This window comes from Stegastes partitus, unplaced genomic scaffold, assembly GCF_000690725.1.
Source record: "Stegastes partitus isolate 25-593 unplaced genomic scaffold, Stegastes_partitus-1.0.2 Scaffold1112, whole genome shotgun sequence".
In the NCBI taxonomy this organism is placed as follows: Eukaryota; Metazoa; Chordata; class Actinopteri; family Pomacentridae; genus Stegastes; species Stegastes partitus.
This window is the reverse complement of record NW_007578843.1, coordinates 70,511-87,355: the sequence shown is the minus strand read 5'-3', so window position 1 is coordinate 87,355 and position 16,845 is coordinate 70,511. Positions and strand designations below refer to the sequence as shown.

General features: G+C 43.3%; 1 protein-coding gene across 1 annotated transcript in view; it reads left to right on the top strand.

Moving 5' to 3' along the window:
- The window catches only part of LOC103368003 (synapse-associated protein 1-like), a 35,178-nt gene extending 22,374 nt beyond the window's left edge, over positions 1-12,804 (top strand). Inside the window, exon 10 of the mRNA XM_008296226.1 lies at positions 11,975-12,804. Coding sequence (XP_008294448.1) covers positions 11,975-12,105 — 131 coding nt within the window. The 3' untranslated portion in view covers positions 12,106-12,804. The remainder of the gene's footprint in view (positions 1-11,974) is intronic.
- The last annotated feature ends 4,041 nt before the right edge of the window (positions 12,805-16,845 follow it).

Genomic DNA, 16,845 nt, shown 5'->3' with positions numbered 1-16,845 from the left:
GTAACAACAGAACATCGAAACCAAAAATCACCAGACAACTGGGAAAAAGACCAGGGAACAAAGTACAACAGAAAAAGTGACGAAGCACCAAAACTTACGAACTCGAGACAAAACACTGGAGAACTACGCGAGGTGAGGAGCTAGAGATCTCTGGGAGCCTGAGTGTTCTGCGACATCGACAAGAGAATATTCCGGCACTGAGAACAAGGAGAGAGTGGCTTAAGTAGTTGGTGATTTAGGCAGAACAAGCTGCAGGTGTGCCGGGAAACCCGCGCTCCAGAGGTCTCCGCCCCTCGGCACTTCAGCTAAGGAGGGAGAGAGAGAGAGATCAGCTGAGTGCCACACAACAACAAAACCACAACCACAACAGTACATCCCTTGATAAATCACTCACTTACACTTCGTTAGATTTTCAGAAGAGAGATCATAAAAGGTTCACTTCACATTCTATTTACACTTGGTCTTCTTCATCGGATGAGTCGACAGGATGGTCAGTGTCCTCCTGGACCAGAACATACTGCGCTACTGTGGAATCAATAGCTCTAGATATCATGCCTCTGAGAGACGGTATGACACATGCTGTAAACAGACAAAAGAGGATCAGTACAGCTATCATCGGTATAGCAAATTTCCTTACAACATGGTCCATGACTTAAGCCAACTCCACAGATCCCAACTAGACTCATCTCGAGAATCTCTCTTTTTCATCTGTTCTCGTAGGTCTCTGAGATGGTCATGCAGGGAGGTTAAGTTTTGAGACACATCTGGGATCCATGGGCGTCATGAGTCACCAATTACTGCACAGGTTTTTTCCCTTGTTCAGCTAGCAGCAAATCTAATGCCATTCTATTTTGTAAAGTCATCAGTCTGAGGGCTCTCAGTTCAGGAGTCAGGGCCTGAAATCCTTCATCCACCAGGGCTGTCGGGTTCTCTTAAGTCAACAGCCAGTCCATTGATTTCATATGCATTGCTCACAACACCATACCATGGGAAAAACCCAGAACCAAGTCTGGTGTCAGCGGAGACTCTGCCACGATTGGTTCGTGCTGACTGAACATGTGGATTATGCATTAGATCCGAATAAATTTGGACGGCAGAAATCAGATAGGCAAGGTGACAGTGCCCACACCAACCTTTAGGTAGGTAGAGGGAACTGCATTTACCACATACCCAGACCATATTGGTAGGGCAACCGTCCCCTCCGTCATATGGTGCATAAATTGTCACATCAGTGTCTTTCAGGTTAAGGGCAGTCAAATTGATTGTCAGCACAAACACATTGTCACCCCCCACTAGGTACTCGCCAGACTGTTCATAGGACAGGTCATTGCTTGATCTGCAGATCTTACAGGCTGCCGGGATTGTAATCTGACAAATGGTATAATTCCCCAAATTTACATCTGAGCTATCCAGACAGTATGTCTGCATGAAAAGAGGCGCCTGTGGTGCCACTTTCCCATATCCATGGCTCATGACTCCCCCAGTTACAGTCAAATTTGTTCTTTTAGAGAATGCGCCGGGCCATCAAGAATGTATTGTTGTCCAATTACTGACCCAATTATACTTCTGTTTTGGCACTGTCATGTTGTTTGTGCCATTAATAGAGTATGTTTCTCCCATGAACACACTCAATGTGGCATTTACTTGAGCGGGCAATGGTGTGAGGATGGGGCTGGTTGAAGCAGAATGAGGTAATTTAGAACACACATAACAGCTCTGATTTGTGTGTTGTCTGGATAATTTGAACTGCTGTCTGGTACCACAAACTGTCATGTTCACTCGCATGGTCTATCTCATGTCTACGTGATCGGTCAAGTTCCTCTTTATTGTATATTATCAGTAACCATTGCAGTAATGCTACAACTAGGATAATGATTAGGAATGCACATGTAAACAACTCACACTGTTGACATTGAAGCCAGCGTGGTCTCCTGTGGTCTCGCTGCCTCTCGTCATCAGTCGGTGGTGGCATCCTCCCTTCCTGCAAAAAGTAGAAGTCTGTCTCCTAAGTATAGAATCACGAGTTGTCAATTCTTCACTGGGTTTGAGACAATTGCACCTATTGTCCTCAGCTCCCTTTTTTAGCCCAGACTTCTCTCTATGAATCTGTGAGACTGACTTGTGTCCTTTTGCAGTGGGAAAGATGAACCCAGGATTTTCTTTCAGCGATTTTGATGGCGGTGGGGTGGTTAGGAGTACTTGATAAGGTCCCTCCCACCTTGGAGATGACCAGGGCTTCCTTCTAATGACTTTTAGGACGATCCAGTCACGTGCTTTCACCTCCAGCCCAGCTGGATTGTTTGGTGTTCCTGTAGGTGGAATAACAGAAGAGACAACTTCTCTTTTGGTTAGCATGGTCTTCCTATAATCTGCCAACGTCATTTTCTCATTTTTTCCAATATCATAGGTGAATTTGAATTGTGGTATTTTATATGATCTTCCAAATATTATTTCAAATGGCCTTTACCCTCCTGTTGTAGGTGTAATTCTCATACTCTGTAAAGCTAATGGTACACAATAAATCCACCTTTTCCTTGTTTCTTCCATGCATTTGCACAGTCTGGATTTTAGTGTGCCGTTATTTCTTTCAACTAATCCAGCTGATTGTGGATGGTACGCACAATGATTTTTTAGGTCTATAGTTAATCACTGTCCTACTTTAGTTATAACTTCATTTACAAAATGTGTGCCATTGTCACTGTATAATTTCTCTAGGATGCCAAACCTGGGAATTATCTCTCTTACCAGTATCTTTGCTACTGTTGTGACATCTGGTGACATGCATGAGTGTGCTTCTATCCATTTAGAAAATAGGTCTATTATTATGAGGCACCACTTTTTTCTTTCGCATTTGTTTAATTCAATAAAATCCATGCATAGGTGTTGGAATGGGTGTTGAGGTTTGGGAAATTGTCCTCTTTTCNGTAAATCAGAGGATGAAGCACTGCCCAAGCCCACGCAATTATCTTCCACAACAAAGAAGAGAAGATATGATGACACATATTTAGCTTTCGGCTTCACCTGTACAACGGTGGGTAATGAGGAGAGACCGCAGTGTGTGGTCTGTCTTAAAGTGCTAGCTTGTGACAGCTTGAAGCCGAATAAGCTAAGACGCCACTTGGAGACCAAACATCCAGAGCACAGACAAGCCAGTTGAGTTTTTCGTAAAAAAACTCGTAAACTGCCATGCTCCGCAGGCTGCCTTTACCAAAGCTGCATCCGCGCCGGCAAACACTCAACTCGCCTCATATAAAGTTGCCTACCGTGTGGCGCAGTGTAAAAAGCCGCACACAATAGCGGAGGAATTAATAGTTCCCTGCCCGATGCTTGATGACTCTGCAGCCAGCAAACTGAGTGCTATTCCTCTGTCCAGCAACACCATCGACAGGCGCATTTATGACATGTCAAAGGACATAGAGGAGCAGCTTAATAATAAGGTGCGTGGCAGCCGCTTTTCTCTGCAGATGGATGAAGCTACCGACAGTAACAAAGGCTGTTTATTGATAACTTATGTCAGATTCATAGACGGAGATTACATGAGGGAGGAACTGCTTTTCTGCAAACAAATTACCGGCAGAGCCACAGCAGAAGAACTGTTTAGAATAACTGACTTACTTACTTGAAAGAGGCCGTTCTGAGATGGGAGGACTGTGTGGGGATCTGCACAGACGGGGCACAGACTATGGCTGGGAAACGGGGAGGGCTGCAAGCGCTCATCAAGCGCGTCTCCCCCGATGTGCAGTGGACGCACTGCATGATACACAGTGGAGCACTGGCATCGAAACAGTTGAGTCCCGAGCTGAACGATGTCATGACCAACGTTATTGCCACAGTCAACTATATAAAAACACGCCCTGTGAACGCCCGCATTTTTTCGGCACTGTGCGAGGAAATGGGCTCCGACCACACAGCTGTTCTGTTTCACAACGAGTCGCGATGGCTGTCATGGGGGAAGGTGCTGTCCAGGGTCTTCGAGCTGCAAGATGAAATCCGCATCTTTTTGAAGGAGGAGGGCAGTGATCTTGCCCACAATTTTAGCTGTACCAAGTTCCTCATGAAACTTGCATACCTCAGTGACATGTTTCAGAAACTCAAAGAAGTGAGTTTGCAGTTACAGGGCACAAATACACACCTCCCACATCTGGCAGATAAAATCGCATCATTCATCAGAAAACTGGAGATGTGGCTGAAGCGAGTGCAAGATGGAAATGTGGACTCATTTGAGAACCTGAAATCATTTCTTCAAGACAACAAGCTGCAGAACACAGAGATCCCATGCATTGAAGCACGCATCTCTGCCCTTCACAAACATTTCCAGAAATATTTCCTGATGCAGGATCCCAGAGAATATGTTTGGATCCGTGACCCCTTCAGTGCAACACTACCTGCCGACTTCAGCACATCAGAGGAACAGTTCATTGATGTCACCTCTGATTCAACACTGAGACTGCAGTTTCAGTCAAAGACACTGGCTGCATTTTGGATTGGAGTGGAGAAAGATTACCCACTGCTAGATAGGAGAGCCCTGGCCATGCTTCTTCCTTTTGCCACATCCTACCTTTGTGAGATAGGTTTTTCTTCTGTGGCCTCAATCAAAACAAAATAAAGATCAAAACTGGACGTTGAAAATAAACTCAGAGTGGCAATCTCAATACTGCGACCCAGATTTGAGAAGATCTGCAGCATGAAGGCCCACACCAGTCATTGAAAGGATGTGAGGACTCAAGGTGTAATTTCTGCACAATAAACCTTTAGATTTTTGTTTTTTTCCTCTCAGGGATTTTGTCTTTTAAAGCCCATTTTTATGCAGAAAGACTTTATTTTTAAAATGGATTGCAATGTCCATCCATCCATCCATCTTCTCCCGCTTATCCGGGGTCGGGTCGCGGAGGCAGCAGCCTGAGCAGAGCCGCCCAGACTTCCCGATCCGCACACACATCCTCCAGCTCTTCCGGGGGGACCCCCAGGCGTTCCCAGGCCAGTCGAGAGACGTAGTCTCTCCAACGTGTCCTGGGTCTTCCCCGAGGCCTCCTCCCGGTGGGACGCGCCCGGAACACCTCCCCAGGGAGGTGTCCAGGAGGCATCCGAAACAGATGCCCGAGCCACCTCAGCTGGCTCCTTTCGATGTGGAGGAGCAGCGGCTCTACTCCGAGCTCCTCCCGTGTGACCAAGCTCCTCACCCTATCTCTAAGGGAGCGCCTGGCCACCCTGCGGAGGAAACTAATTTCAGCCGCTTGTATCCGCGATCTCGTTCTTTCGGTCATTACCCAAATCTCATGACCATAGGTGAGGGTTGGAACGTAGATTGACCGGTAAATCGAGAGCTTTGCTGCCTTGCTCAGCTCCCTCTTCACCACGACGGTCCGGTACAGCGACTGCAACACTGCAGACGCTGCACCGATCCGTCTGTCAATCTCACGCTCCATCCGCCCCTCNTCTCTTACCAGTATCTTTGCTACTGTTGTGACATCTGGTGACATGCATGAGTGTGCTTCTATCCATTTAGAAAATAGGTCTATTATTATGAGGCACCACTTTTTTCTTTCGCATTTGTTTAATTCAATAAAATCCATGCATAGGTGTTGGAATGGGTGTTGAGGTTTGGGAAATTGTCCTCTTTTCGTCATAGCTCCCTGACTTTTGTTTTTTGCACAGATTAGACATCTATCAAAAAATTTTTTTGAGTATTTTGAATATCCAAAAGTCTTAAACTGTTGTTCTACCATCCTCACCATCCCTCCTGTTGAGACATGGCTGTGCCCATGGCTCACAATCACTGTGTGTTTGTGGAGACAGGATGGGAGAACAAGTTTTCCTTCAGGTCACCTGAAGAGGTTGTCATTATCTGGTTTGCAGTGGTGGTTATACCACCTGTGTTTTTCACTTTTTGAAGCGTTATTTTGCATTTCTTTTAGTAGTTCAGTGTCTAGTGTCTCTGGTGTTAATAAACATTGTTCTTTATATGTTTGTTGAGCTGGTAGTTTGGCTGTGCGGTCAGCTTTTGGAAATAGGGTCTTTGTTAGATGTGTGCACAGCTGTCATGACCTGGCTCAAAGGCGATGACAAAAACGGAGAGACGGAGTCCGAACTTAAACAAAAAATGTATATTTATTTAAACAAAGAAATGTAACAATACCGGTATGAGGTGTGTTGGTCAGTATGATCTGTGGTGTCCATGTGAATGTGTGTAGTGTGTGGTGATGTGGTACTGCAAACAAAAGATACAGACGCTGGCCAAGAAGCAGAGAGCGAGAGACGCCGATCAGCCACGCTTTTAACTCCATCCATGCACCGGGTCCAGGTGCTCGCAATCAGGTTAATTAAAAGGCTGGATCAGCTGATTACCTCGGAAGAAAACAGTGACATCGTCAGACACCCATCCACTTACTCAGACCACGCGGCCAGCAGGGGCCGTAACAGCAGCATACTTGCAGATAGCTATTTTCTTAGGGAGTTGTACAGCAGCTCGGAGGTTCCTAAGTAACTCTTGATGGTTAATTGGTTTACCTGTAGAAGTAACCATACCTCTCCTGTTCCACTGTGCTGCAAAAGTAGTTATTGTGGAGAAAGCATATTGGCTGTCTGTATAAATGGTGATAGTTTTGCCTGCGGCGAGTTTGCATGCAGCAGTTAATGCAATTAATTCTGCCGCTTGTGTTGACAGATGTTGAGGAAGTGGCATTGCTTCTACGACTTCATTTTGTGTAACTACTGCATAACCTGTTGCGTTTGTGCCGTCTTTTTGTTTCGTGCAAAATCCATCTGCGAAGACTTTCAAATCTTAGTCAACGGTGCATCTATGAGATCTGGTCTGGGTAAAACAGCTGCTTCTACCACTGCGACACAGTCATGAGGGTCGCCGTCCTCAGCAGTTGGGAGGAGTGTGGCTGGGTTTAAACCCATACATCTCTCTAAGGTGATGTGTGAGGCAGAGAGGATGGTAGCCATGCATCATGCACTGCTTGTAGGCACGGTGAAAGTGCTCTGGACACGCAGTCTAATTTAGAGGAATAGTAGGCTACTGGTTTCATTTTATCTCCATAGGATTGCATCAGCACTGAAGTCATATGGCCTGCTTTACAGTTTACCATTTGGATAAAAGGTTTTGTATAATTTGGAAGTTGAAGAACACCTGTTGTTGTCAATGTTTGCTTGAGTGTGGTAAAGGCGTCTTCGGCCTCAGGTGTCCACTGGACCTGATCTTTCATAGCCAGTGGTTGACCAAACGTTAATTTCTGTAGTGGATCAACAATAGACAAATCCAATTTCTGCAATAGCCTGTCATTTAAAGAAATGACATCACTTGGGCTTTAGTTTGTGTTTTAGGTACGCTTCATATGGCATATTTTCCGTCCTATACAATTTCTCTGCCATGGCCAGTGATTTTATGGCCTAAATAAAAAAAATTCAGGTTGCCATAATTGTAATTTGTCTTTGCTAACCTTATGACCTTGCTGAGCTAGGAGCTTTAAAAAATCTTTAGAAGCAGTTACGATGTCATCAACATATGTTAACACTTGAAAATCACATTGTGGTTCAGATTTCCCTACACATGCAGCTATAGTCTGAGCAAAAATGCAAAAATAGTTGGAGATTCTGTATAGCCCTGTGGCAGTTTGGCGCAGGTGTAACGCTGACCTTCAAACATGAATGCAAACCAAAACTGTGAGTGTTGGTCTAGTGGAATGGAGAAAAATGCATTACTGAAGTCAGTAACACTAAAAAAAATGGTATTTTCTGGTTTTAGTTCATTTAGCAACATATTTGGATGGGACACATTCGGTGCACTGGCTTCAACTGCTTTGTTTACTGCTTGCAAATCTTGAACCATCCTCCTGCCAGTGGAAGGAGCTGCCTTTTTAACTGGAAACAATGGTGTATTGCATGATGAATCATCACATTGGACTAAAACACCTGCTATAAGCAAGCCCTCTATTGTGCTTTTAGTACCTTTTTTTGCTTCTCGTTTTAACGTTGATATGGCCTATGAGAGCCTGTAGGTTTAATTTTCACTGGTATGCATTCTTTAATTAACCCTACATCTGTCTTACTTGTAGCCCATAAACTGTCAGGAAGTGAGGATAACAGAATTGCTGTGACACAGGATTTTCCTGTCTGTGGGTCAATTATTCTTAATGGTTCTGTGTATTGTTCCACATGCGAAGTGCCATTTGCTGTTTTCACCTGTGGCTTTCATTTTTGGAAATTCTGTTTGTTTGATCACAGTTGAGACAGCACTTGAATCACACAGGAATGTCATTTGTTTGCCTCTCACATTTAGTTGCACTTCAGATTTTACATCTAGTTTTAGAATTTCACATGCTGTTACATAATGTACTTCTATTTCAGTAATACTTTAAGTTTTTTTTTGTTTTTTTTTAAATCATCATAGGAGTCATTTTCCTGCTTCCATACCTCAGGTTTTGTATTTGGCATGTGGTCATGATCTGCTTTCTTCTTTGTGGCAATCTCTGGCATAATGGCCTGCTCTGTTGCACTGATAGCATACGTCATCTTGTGGTTTTTTTGGCCCTCGTCGATGAGCTCCTCTGCTTCTGCCTCTGCCTCTACCCCTCCCTCTATAGCAGGAGTATTTGAGTATTGAGGTATTTGAGTATTGAAGATTGCCGACCCCTGCTATAGAGGGGTCAGCAATCTTCAATACTCAAAGAGCCATTTGGACCCGTTTCCCACAGAAAAGAAAACACCGGGAGCCACAAAACCCTTTTGACATCTAAAATGAAGATAACACTGCAAATATCGTTTTTACGTTAATGCTATGTATATATAAAAGAAAATAACTATAGTGTTTTGCATTTATGAAATTAATGAACTACTACAGAGAAAACAAAATTTTATTTCTGCGTGCAACAAAAACATTTTGAACTCCGAAAAAAAGACGCTGGGTTAAAGTTTACTTTCAAATAAAATACTCAATGTCTATTTGAGTCCTCCTCGTATTTATGAAATCGAAAGCCGGACTTGAATTATCCACCTGCAGCAAAGTCAAAATGCTGGCTGGTTGTTCTGCTGCCTGCAGCTGGGACTGCTGACCAGACTCCTAAACGCCTGTGGGCGCTTTGGGACGGGAGGAGCTCATGGCAGCACCGCTGCTCGCTGAACTATACGTGTTTTCATATCAGAGTCTCTAAAACACCAGAAAAAATTCCATTACCACCAGAAAGAGTTGCTAGATTTGTCGCTAGTCACTTTTGACAAAAAATAGAATAAAATAAAAAAGTCGCCAAGAGGATTTGGAAAGTTGTTAGATTTAGTGAGCAAGTCACCAAATTGGCAACATTGGTGGGTGTCGCTCAGCAGCAAGTGTGATGCAAGTTTTGAGCGACAAAAAAATCACATTTTATTTTAAGGTTGCAAGATCACCATAATCTTCAAATTCACAATTGCATTTTAAAAACTAACGAACTGAAAAAAATTTATTTAAATTAAATACTCATTTAGTTTCCATAGCCACAAGGAGCCGCAGCAGAGGTATGAAAGAGCTGCAGGTTGCTGCCATTTATTTGCTTCCTGCCAGCCTTCTTTTTTCTTTTTGTCTTCTCTTCCTCCACATTCTTTTTCTATTTTACATACTAATTTTTTACATTTTTTTTCATCCAATTTACCTTCAAAATCGTATTTCTTTTGCCATTTTTAAAAGTGTTTTGTTGATTTTGGATCAATTTGTTGCATGCATTTGGCATCTCCTGTGATTGTACTCTCAGAAGATCCCATTTTTATTGTTGTTTTATTGTTTTATTTGTCTCTATCCTCAACACTTCTTCAAACAGTACTGTTCATGCACTGTAAAAAAAAAAAAAATCTGTAAAAAAACAGTAAAAGTACTGGCAGCAAAGTTTCCAGACGGATACCGTAAAATTACAGTAAATAACTGTTTTGCAAGATTACATACTATAAACTGTAAAAATACGGAGCAGATTTTACAGTCAAAATTAATTAAAATACATTATATTCAAGTTGACAAATGTTCAATATACTGTAAATTAACAGTCATATTATGTTAAAAAAGCATTAAAGAAGGATATCTTTCAGGTATATCTCTGTAAATTTACTGTACTCAAAAATATGTAAAAAAAATGGTAAAAATACTGGCAGCAAAGTTTCCAGACGGATACCGTAAAATTACAGTAAATGACTGTTTTGTAGAATTACATACTATAAACTGTAAAAATACAAAGTTGATTTTATAGTCAAAATGAATTAAATTACAGAATATTGAAGTTGATATATTGCCAATATACTGNTAGGCCGAAACAACAGTGAGAGACCTGTCCCCAACCCGGAGGCGTAGGGACGCGATCCTCTCGTTCACCGGGGTAAACTCCAACACGTGGCGGCTGAGCTGGGGGGCAATGAGCAAGCCCACTCCAGCCCACCGCCTCTCCCCGCGGGCAACGCCACAGAAATGGAGCGCCCAGCCTCTCTCCAGGAGTTGGGTTCCAGAGCCCAGGTTGTGCGTGGAGGTGAGGCCGACTATGTCTAGTCGATATCGCTCAACCTCCCGCACAAGCTCAGGCTCTATCCCCCCCAGTGAGGTGACGTTCCACGTCCCAACAACCAGAGGCTGTGTGCGCGGACCAGGTCGCCGAGGCAGCCCCCCCCGGCCGCCACCCAGTCCTCTTTGCACCCGACCCCTATGATTCCCTCTGCGGGTGGTGGGTCCGCAGGAGGGCGGGCCCACGTCAGCCTTTCGGGCTGTGCCCGGCCGGGCCCCGTGGGCAGAGGCCCGACCACCAGGCGCTTGCGTTCGAGCCCCAACCCCAGGCCTGGCTCCAGGGTAGGGCCCCGGCTGCGCCATACCGGGCGACGTCTCCTTCCTTGTTCTTTTTCTTGTCATAGAGGTTTTTGAACTGCCCTTTGTCTGTCCCGTCGCCTAGGACCTGTTTGCCTTGGGTGACCCTACCAGGGGCATGAAGCCCCGGACAACATAGCTCCTAGGATCATTCGGGCACACAAACTCCCCCACCACGATAAGGAACCCAGTTCCCCTCCAGTAGCCAGCCAGTTTGTATGGAGTTCACCCAAGCAACTGGTCCTGTCAGTGAAACCTTTGCTTCATTGCCACCGTTAGGTATCCACAAACTAACAGGTTGTTGCCACCGTTAGGTTATACTGAATAACTACCTTCCTTGAGTGTATCTTGGAAAGAGACCAAGAAAACTAGGCCTCCCTATGACTTGTGACGACTCTTAACTTGTTCTTGAAATCCCGTCACCCTCCTCCGGACAGTGGTGGCTGGCCTCTCTGAACGTCTAATTCAAGATGGAGGTCCTTCTTTCAGGAGTCCCAGACTCCCCCGTGTACAGTTTCGGCCCCAAACCTGTCCAAAGGAGGGATATTGGGATCCGGCTCGAAGGACCAAAAACTCTTAGGAAAATTCTTCAGTGGAGCCCTAACTGCTCCAAATCAATACAAAGAGTCGTCTCTTAAGTCAAAGCAAAGTTTTACTTGCAGCAAGGAGCAACATGTACAGCACAGAGTCTGAACAAGTGACTACCAAGTCAAGAAAAGTTGTAGCATTTATACAGGCATAAAAAGAACAAGTGACATCAGAGTAAAGAAATGTAGCATTTATACAGGCATACAACAGATATCTCCTCTGCTCCCATTTGCTGAGCCACAGGCTTGGTTACTTTTTGCAAGTTCTGTGCACGCTATCTTTCACGGCCTTCTGTATTTCAAAAGTTGGACAAAGAGCACTGACTCATAACATAAAACACTGAATTTTTATAACAACTGGTTACCTGTCCAGGTGAACCTGCCTTCACCCTGAGTCTGCTGGGATAAGCTCCTGCCCCATTGATGACCCTACAGAGGATAAAGCGGTGTATAGATGATGGATAGATGGATCTGACTTAGTTTTTAATATCCAAATTAATGTCTTGTAAATTTACAAATTTAATCTGTGAAAATCATAGTAAATAATTGTTTTCCTCAAAATCTTTCCATGTAGATGAGTCAGCAGATTGGGAGAAGGAACTGCAGCAAGAACTTCAGGAGTACGAGGTGGTGACTGAGTCAGACAACAAAGACGACCAGTGGGATCAAGAGATTGAGAAGATGCTTCAAGCTGATGACAGTTAAAAAACTAGAAGAGCACTCGGAGGGCACAAACTGCCACCAAGGCTAATCGTATAATCTTCTGTGACATCCGATCTTGAATCTCACATCAGATCTGCACCAAAATTTAATGGGCTCTCTCTTTGCCCTTGCTCCACATGCCCACCAAGTTTTGTAAAAATGAGCTTGGTAGTTTCTGCATAGTCCTGCTGACAGACAGACGGTAATGAAAACATAACCTTCTTGGCAGAATATACCTTTTTGCCTGTGTGTGGCCTAGTATGGATCAATACTGAACAGTGATGCACAAGGGTAAGAGCTTTGCAAACCTCTGCCCTGCACAACTGTTATTTGTAACATTGTCTTGTAACTGATGAAGTGGTTTAGCTCCAATAATAGCAAGAGTGTGCCATCTCTGCTGGAGGCAGCAGCTACAGTACGTTCAGGCATTTTAGTGAAGTACTACTTCATTGTTCCTTCCTCAATGTGTCTTCTTGTTTTCCCCTACTCTCCATACTTTTGATGAGTAAAGTGGGTAGAGACTGCTCCAGTAAAAATACTATAAATTTTATAATGGATTGGGCCTGTCTGTATTCACTTTATATCTTTGTTTCCACTGCTGCTTCCTGGTGGGTTGTACAGTTGAGTTCTGACATAGTTGTAGTACAGTAAAGTTAAATGTAAAGTTACTTTTATGTCAATAAAGAGGGTTCTAACACTATACTTAAAATTGCATTTCCCTTTCATTACATCTTGTTGTCTATTAGTGTTTTAACCAATTACTGTGTGCATGTATGCTTTATTTTTTGTTTGCAACTGAAATACTGTTCATTTTTCTGTTTTCTCTGACATCCTTCAATAAATATTTACAGTAGAAAACCAGAAAGAAAACCAAAAGTTTTTATATACTATAAAAAGACATATAACCTGTTTTGTTTGTTTGTTTGTTTGTTTGTTTGTTTGTTTGTTTGTTTTCTCACTGTCTGACATTAAATCAGACTAAAGGGTTAGGGTTAGACTTGCTCCACACGCCATTTCAACTCTGCCCACAAATTTTCTCCAGGATTGAGATCAGGGCTTTGTGATGGCCACTCCAAAACATTGACTTTGTTGTCCTGAAGTCTCTTTGTAATTAATCTGGTAGTATGCTTAGGGCAGGCATGTCCAAAGTCCGGCCTGGGGGCCAATTGCGGCCCATGTTCAAATTTTCACCGGCCCACAGCCTCTGTCATAAAATCAATACTATGTGGCCCGGACGCACTGTTGACCACAGGATACAATACAGCCGTAGAAAAAAGGCTAATTTACATTTCACCAGAAGATGGCAGTTGACCTGTGGCTGCACCCTCACCGCTGTGACCCTTGGTCTTGTGTGGTCCTTTCAGCCCAGCCCACTTCTGACATGGCGACTGTAACTAAAAAAAGGAAAGTGGACAGCGAGGGCCGCCGCTTCCAGGATAAGTGGAAATTGGAATATTTTTTCACTGAAACACGAAACAACTGTGTCTGCCTAATTTGCCAAGAGACTGTGGCTGTTTTCAAGGAATTCAACATCAAGAGCCACTACCAGACAAAACATGCTAAGTACGACAAGCTAACTGGGAACGAACGCGGCAAAAAATTTAAGCAACTGGAAGCTGTTTTAACGGCACAGCAGCGCTTTTTCACAAGAGCCGTGAGTCAAATGAAAATACCACAAAGGCAAGCTGCGAGGTAGCAACGCTGATCGCCAAGCACTGCAAACCTTTCACTGAGGGTGAGTTTATTAAGGACTGTGTGATGAAAATGGTTGAGAGAATTTGTCCTGAGAAGAAACCAAGAGTTTGCCAATGTTTGCCTGGCTCGTAACACTATGGTACGGAGAATTGAAGACGTTTCATTAGATATTAAGCGACAGTTTGAGGCAAAAGGAGTGGAGTTTGACTTTTTGTTTTTTTTGAGAGGACTGGACAATGACATGAACGTGAGTGAAGAGCTTCTTAACCTCCAGAGCCTGAAGGACCAAACAAAAGGAACAGATCTCTTTGTTTCTGTTTGTTCCGCTGTAGATGACATGAAACTACAGTGGAATAAAGTCACTGGGATTATTACGGATGGCACACCTGCCATGACTGACAAGCGAAGTGGATTATCAACCCTTGTCTATAACAAAGTCAGCGAAGAAGGAGGCAAAGCTATCAAACTCCACTGTATTATTCATCAACAAGTTCTCTGTGCCAAACATCTGAAATACAATCATGAAACCGGTGATAAAGGCTATTAATTATATTCGCTACAAAGCCCTGTGCCACCACCAGTTTCAACAGTTTCTGCTCGACATCCAGGCTGAATACGGAGATGTTGTGTATCACAACGATGTAAGATGGCTCAGTCAGGGGTCTGCACTGCAGCGCTTCTACTCTCTTAGGAAGGAAATTGAACAATTCTTGGCAAAAAGGGGGCAACCAATGCCAGAACTATCTTATCCTGTTTGGCTGGCTGATTTGGGATTTTTAGTTGACATAACACGACATCTGAATGCACTGAACACAAGCCTTCAGGGGCAAAATGCAGTGGTAAGCCAACTCTATTCACACATCAAAGCCTTTCAGAGCAAGGTGCTACTTTTCCAAAGGCACCTGTCACAAGCGCAGCCTAATACGACACATTTCCCATCGCTGCAGGAATTTATGACAGGCTTCGAACAGAAACATATCAGTGCGCAAATGAGAAGATATGCAGCAGACATCTCATCTCTGGTTGAGGAGTTTCAGCAGCGCTTTCGGGATTTTGCAGCGATTGAAAAGGAGATCATGCTTTTTTCCTCGCCTTTCTCTGTGGACCCTGATGATGCTCCAGACCACCTGCAGCTGGAGCTCATTGAGCTGCAGTGTGACGCCAAGTGTTGCAGTCGACACCAACAGCTCCCTCTTGTCAACTTATACTGCCAGCTGGATGAAGGCAGGTTCCATGAGATTCGAACATTTGCTAAGAAAGTGCTGAGCTTGTTTAGCTCGACGTATTTATGTGAGAAGACATTCTCAGTTATGAACATTAACAAGAGCCGTGTGAGGACGAGACTAAGTGACGCTCACCTGCGTGACGTCTTGCACATCAAAACAACTGTTTTTGAGCCAGACCTGGAATACGTACTGCAGTCAAAATCTCAGTATCACCCTTCACATTAGTGCAGGCAAGTTATTTGTTTAGTTCTCTGAGGTAAATAAGTTCTAAAATCTCAGTGAATTGATTTTTTTCTGATGATCAAAACCACAGTTTTGAATATGCACTGGCCATTGTTTTGAATTTAGAAGTTTACAGTGAGCATTTAAAAGTGAATAATATGTAATGTTTCAAATGAACTTGGATATGTTTACTCTTCCCAAAAGTGTTTTTTTTTCCAGAGAGACTTTTTCTTCATTTTATGTGGTCTTCAAATATGAAAGGCAGAGTGATTTAGGTTTAAAAAAAATGAAAAATGAAAAAAAAAAAATTAAGTATGCCATTTGCTATAAAAATTTCATAAAATAGTTCATTTGTATTTAATGTCAGGCTGAATGGTCGGCCCCCACACCAAATCTGGCCCTCGTTGCAAAAAATTTGGACACCCCTGGCTTAGGGTCATTGTCCATTTGAAGACCCATTTGTGCCCAAGCTTTAACTTCCTGGCTGATGTCTTGAGATGTTGCTACAATATTTCATCATAATGTTCTGTCCTCATGCCATCTCTTTTGTGAAGTGCACCAGACCCTCCTGCAGCAAAACACCCCCATAACATGATGCTGCCACCCCCTTACTCCACAGTTGAGATGGTGTTCTCAGACTTACAAACTTCCCCCTTTTTTGTCCAAATGTAACGATGGTCATTAAGGCGAAACAGTTCAGCTTCATCAGACCACAAGACAACTGAGCAAAATGGACCATCATACATTGCGTCGAAGGAGACAGACGTGAGCACAAAAGCTTGTCGTACAAATTTGAGGAATTTCCCGTTAAAGTTGTCTTATTAAGTGTTGTTTTTCCTGTATCGTAGCCATGTAATAAACTGCGAATTTGATGCGTTTGCACTACGTTTATGCAGCAGAAACGCAGTGCAACGTTAGCTTCACGTCCTCCATATACTCGTGGCCACTACGTTTACAGTAGGTGAGTAGATAAAAGCTTCTAAATGATACATTGTGAAACGCCTTAAAACAGCGCTTGGTGCGCTGAAATGGCCACTTGTGTAATTCACTGTCTCCTGTGAATTCCTTCACAAAAAGTGGCTTCAAACACTGCTTGCCTTCAAATTTATCATACTAGAAGACATCCTGAAGCAGAAATATGTTTGTAAACATTAAGGTGCAAAAAGCATAACTTTGCTGTTTTTTATGCCTAAAAACAGTGTTTGGAGCACTGAAAAGCTGAAAAGGCCACTTTTGTAATTCACTGTCTCCCGTGAATTCCTTAACACAACGTGACTTCAAACACTGTTTGCCGTCATATTTATCATAGGAGAAGACATTGTGAATCAGAAATATGTTTGTAAACGTGAAGGTGCGAAATGAACAACTTTGCTGTTTTTTATGCCTTAAACCAGCGTTTGGAGAGCGGAAACGGCCACTTCTGTGATTCATTGTCTCCTGTGAATTCTTTCACACAACGTGACTTCAAACACTGTTTGCCTTCATATTTATCATACTAGAAGACATTGTGAAGCAGCAATATGTTTGTAAACGTGAAGGTGCGAAATGGACAACTTTGGTGTTTTCTATGCCTTAAAATAGCGTTTGGAGCGCTGAAAAG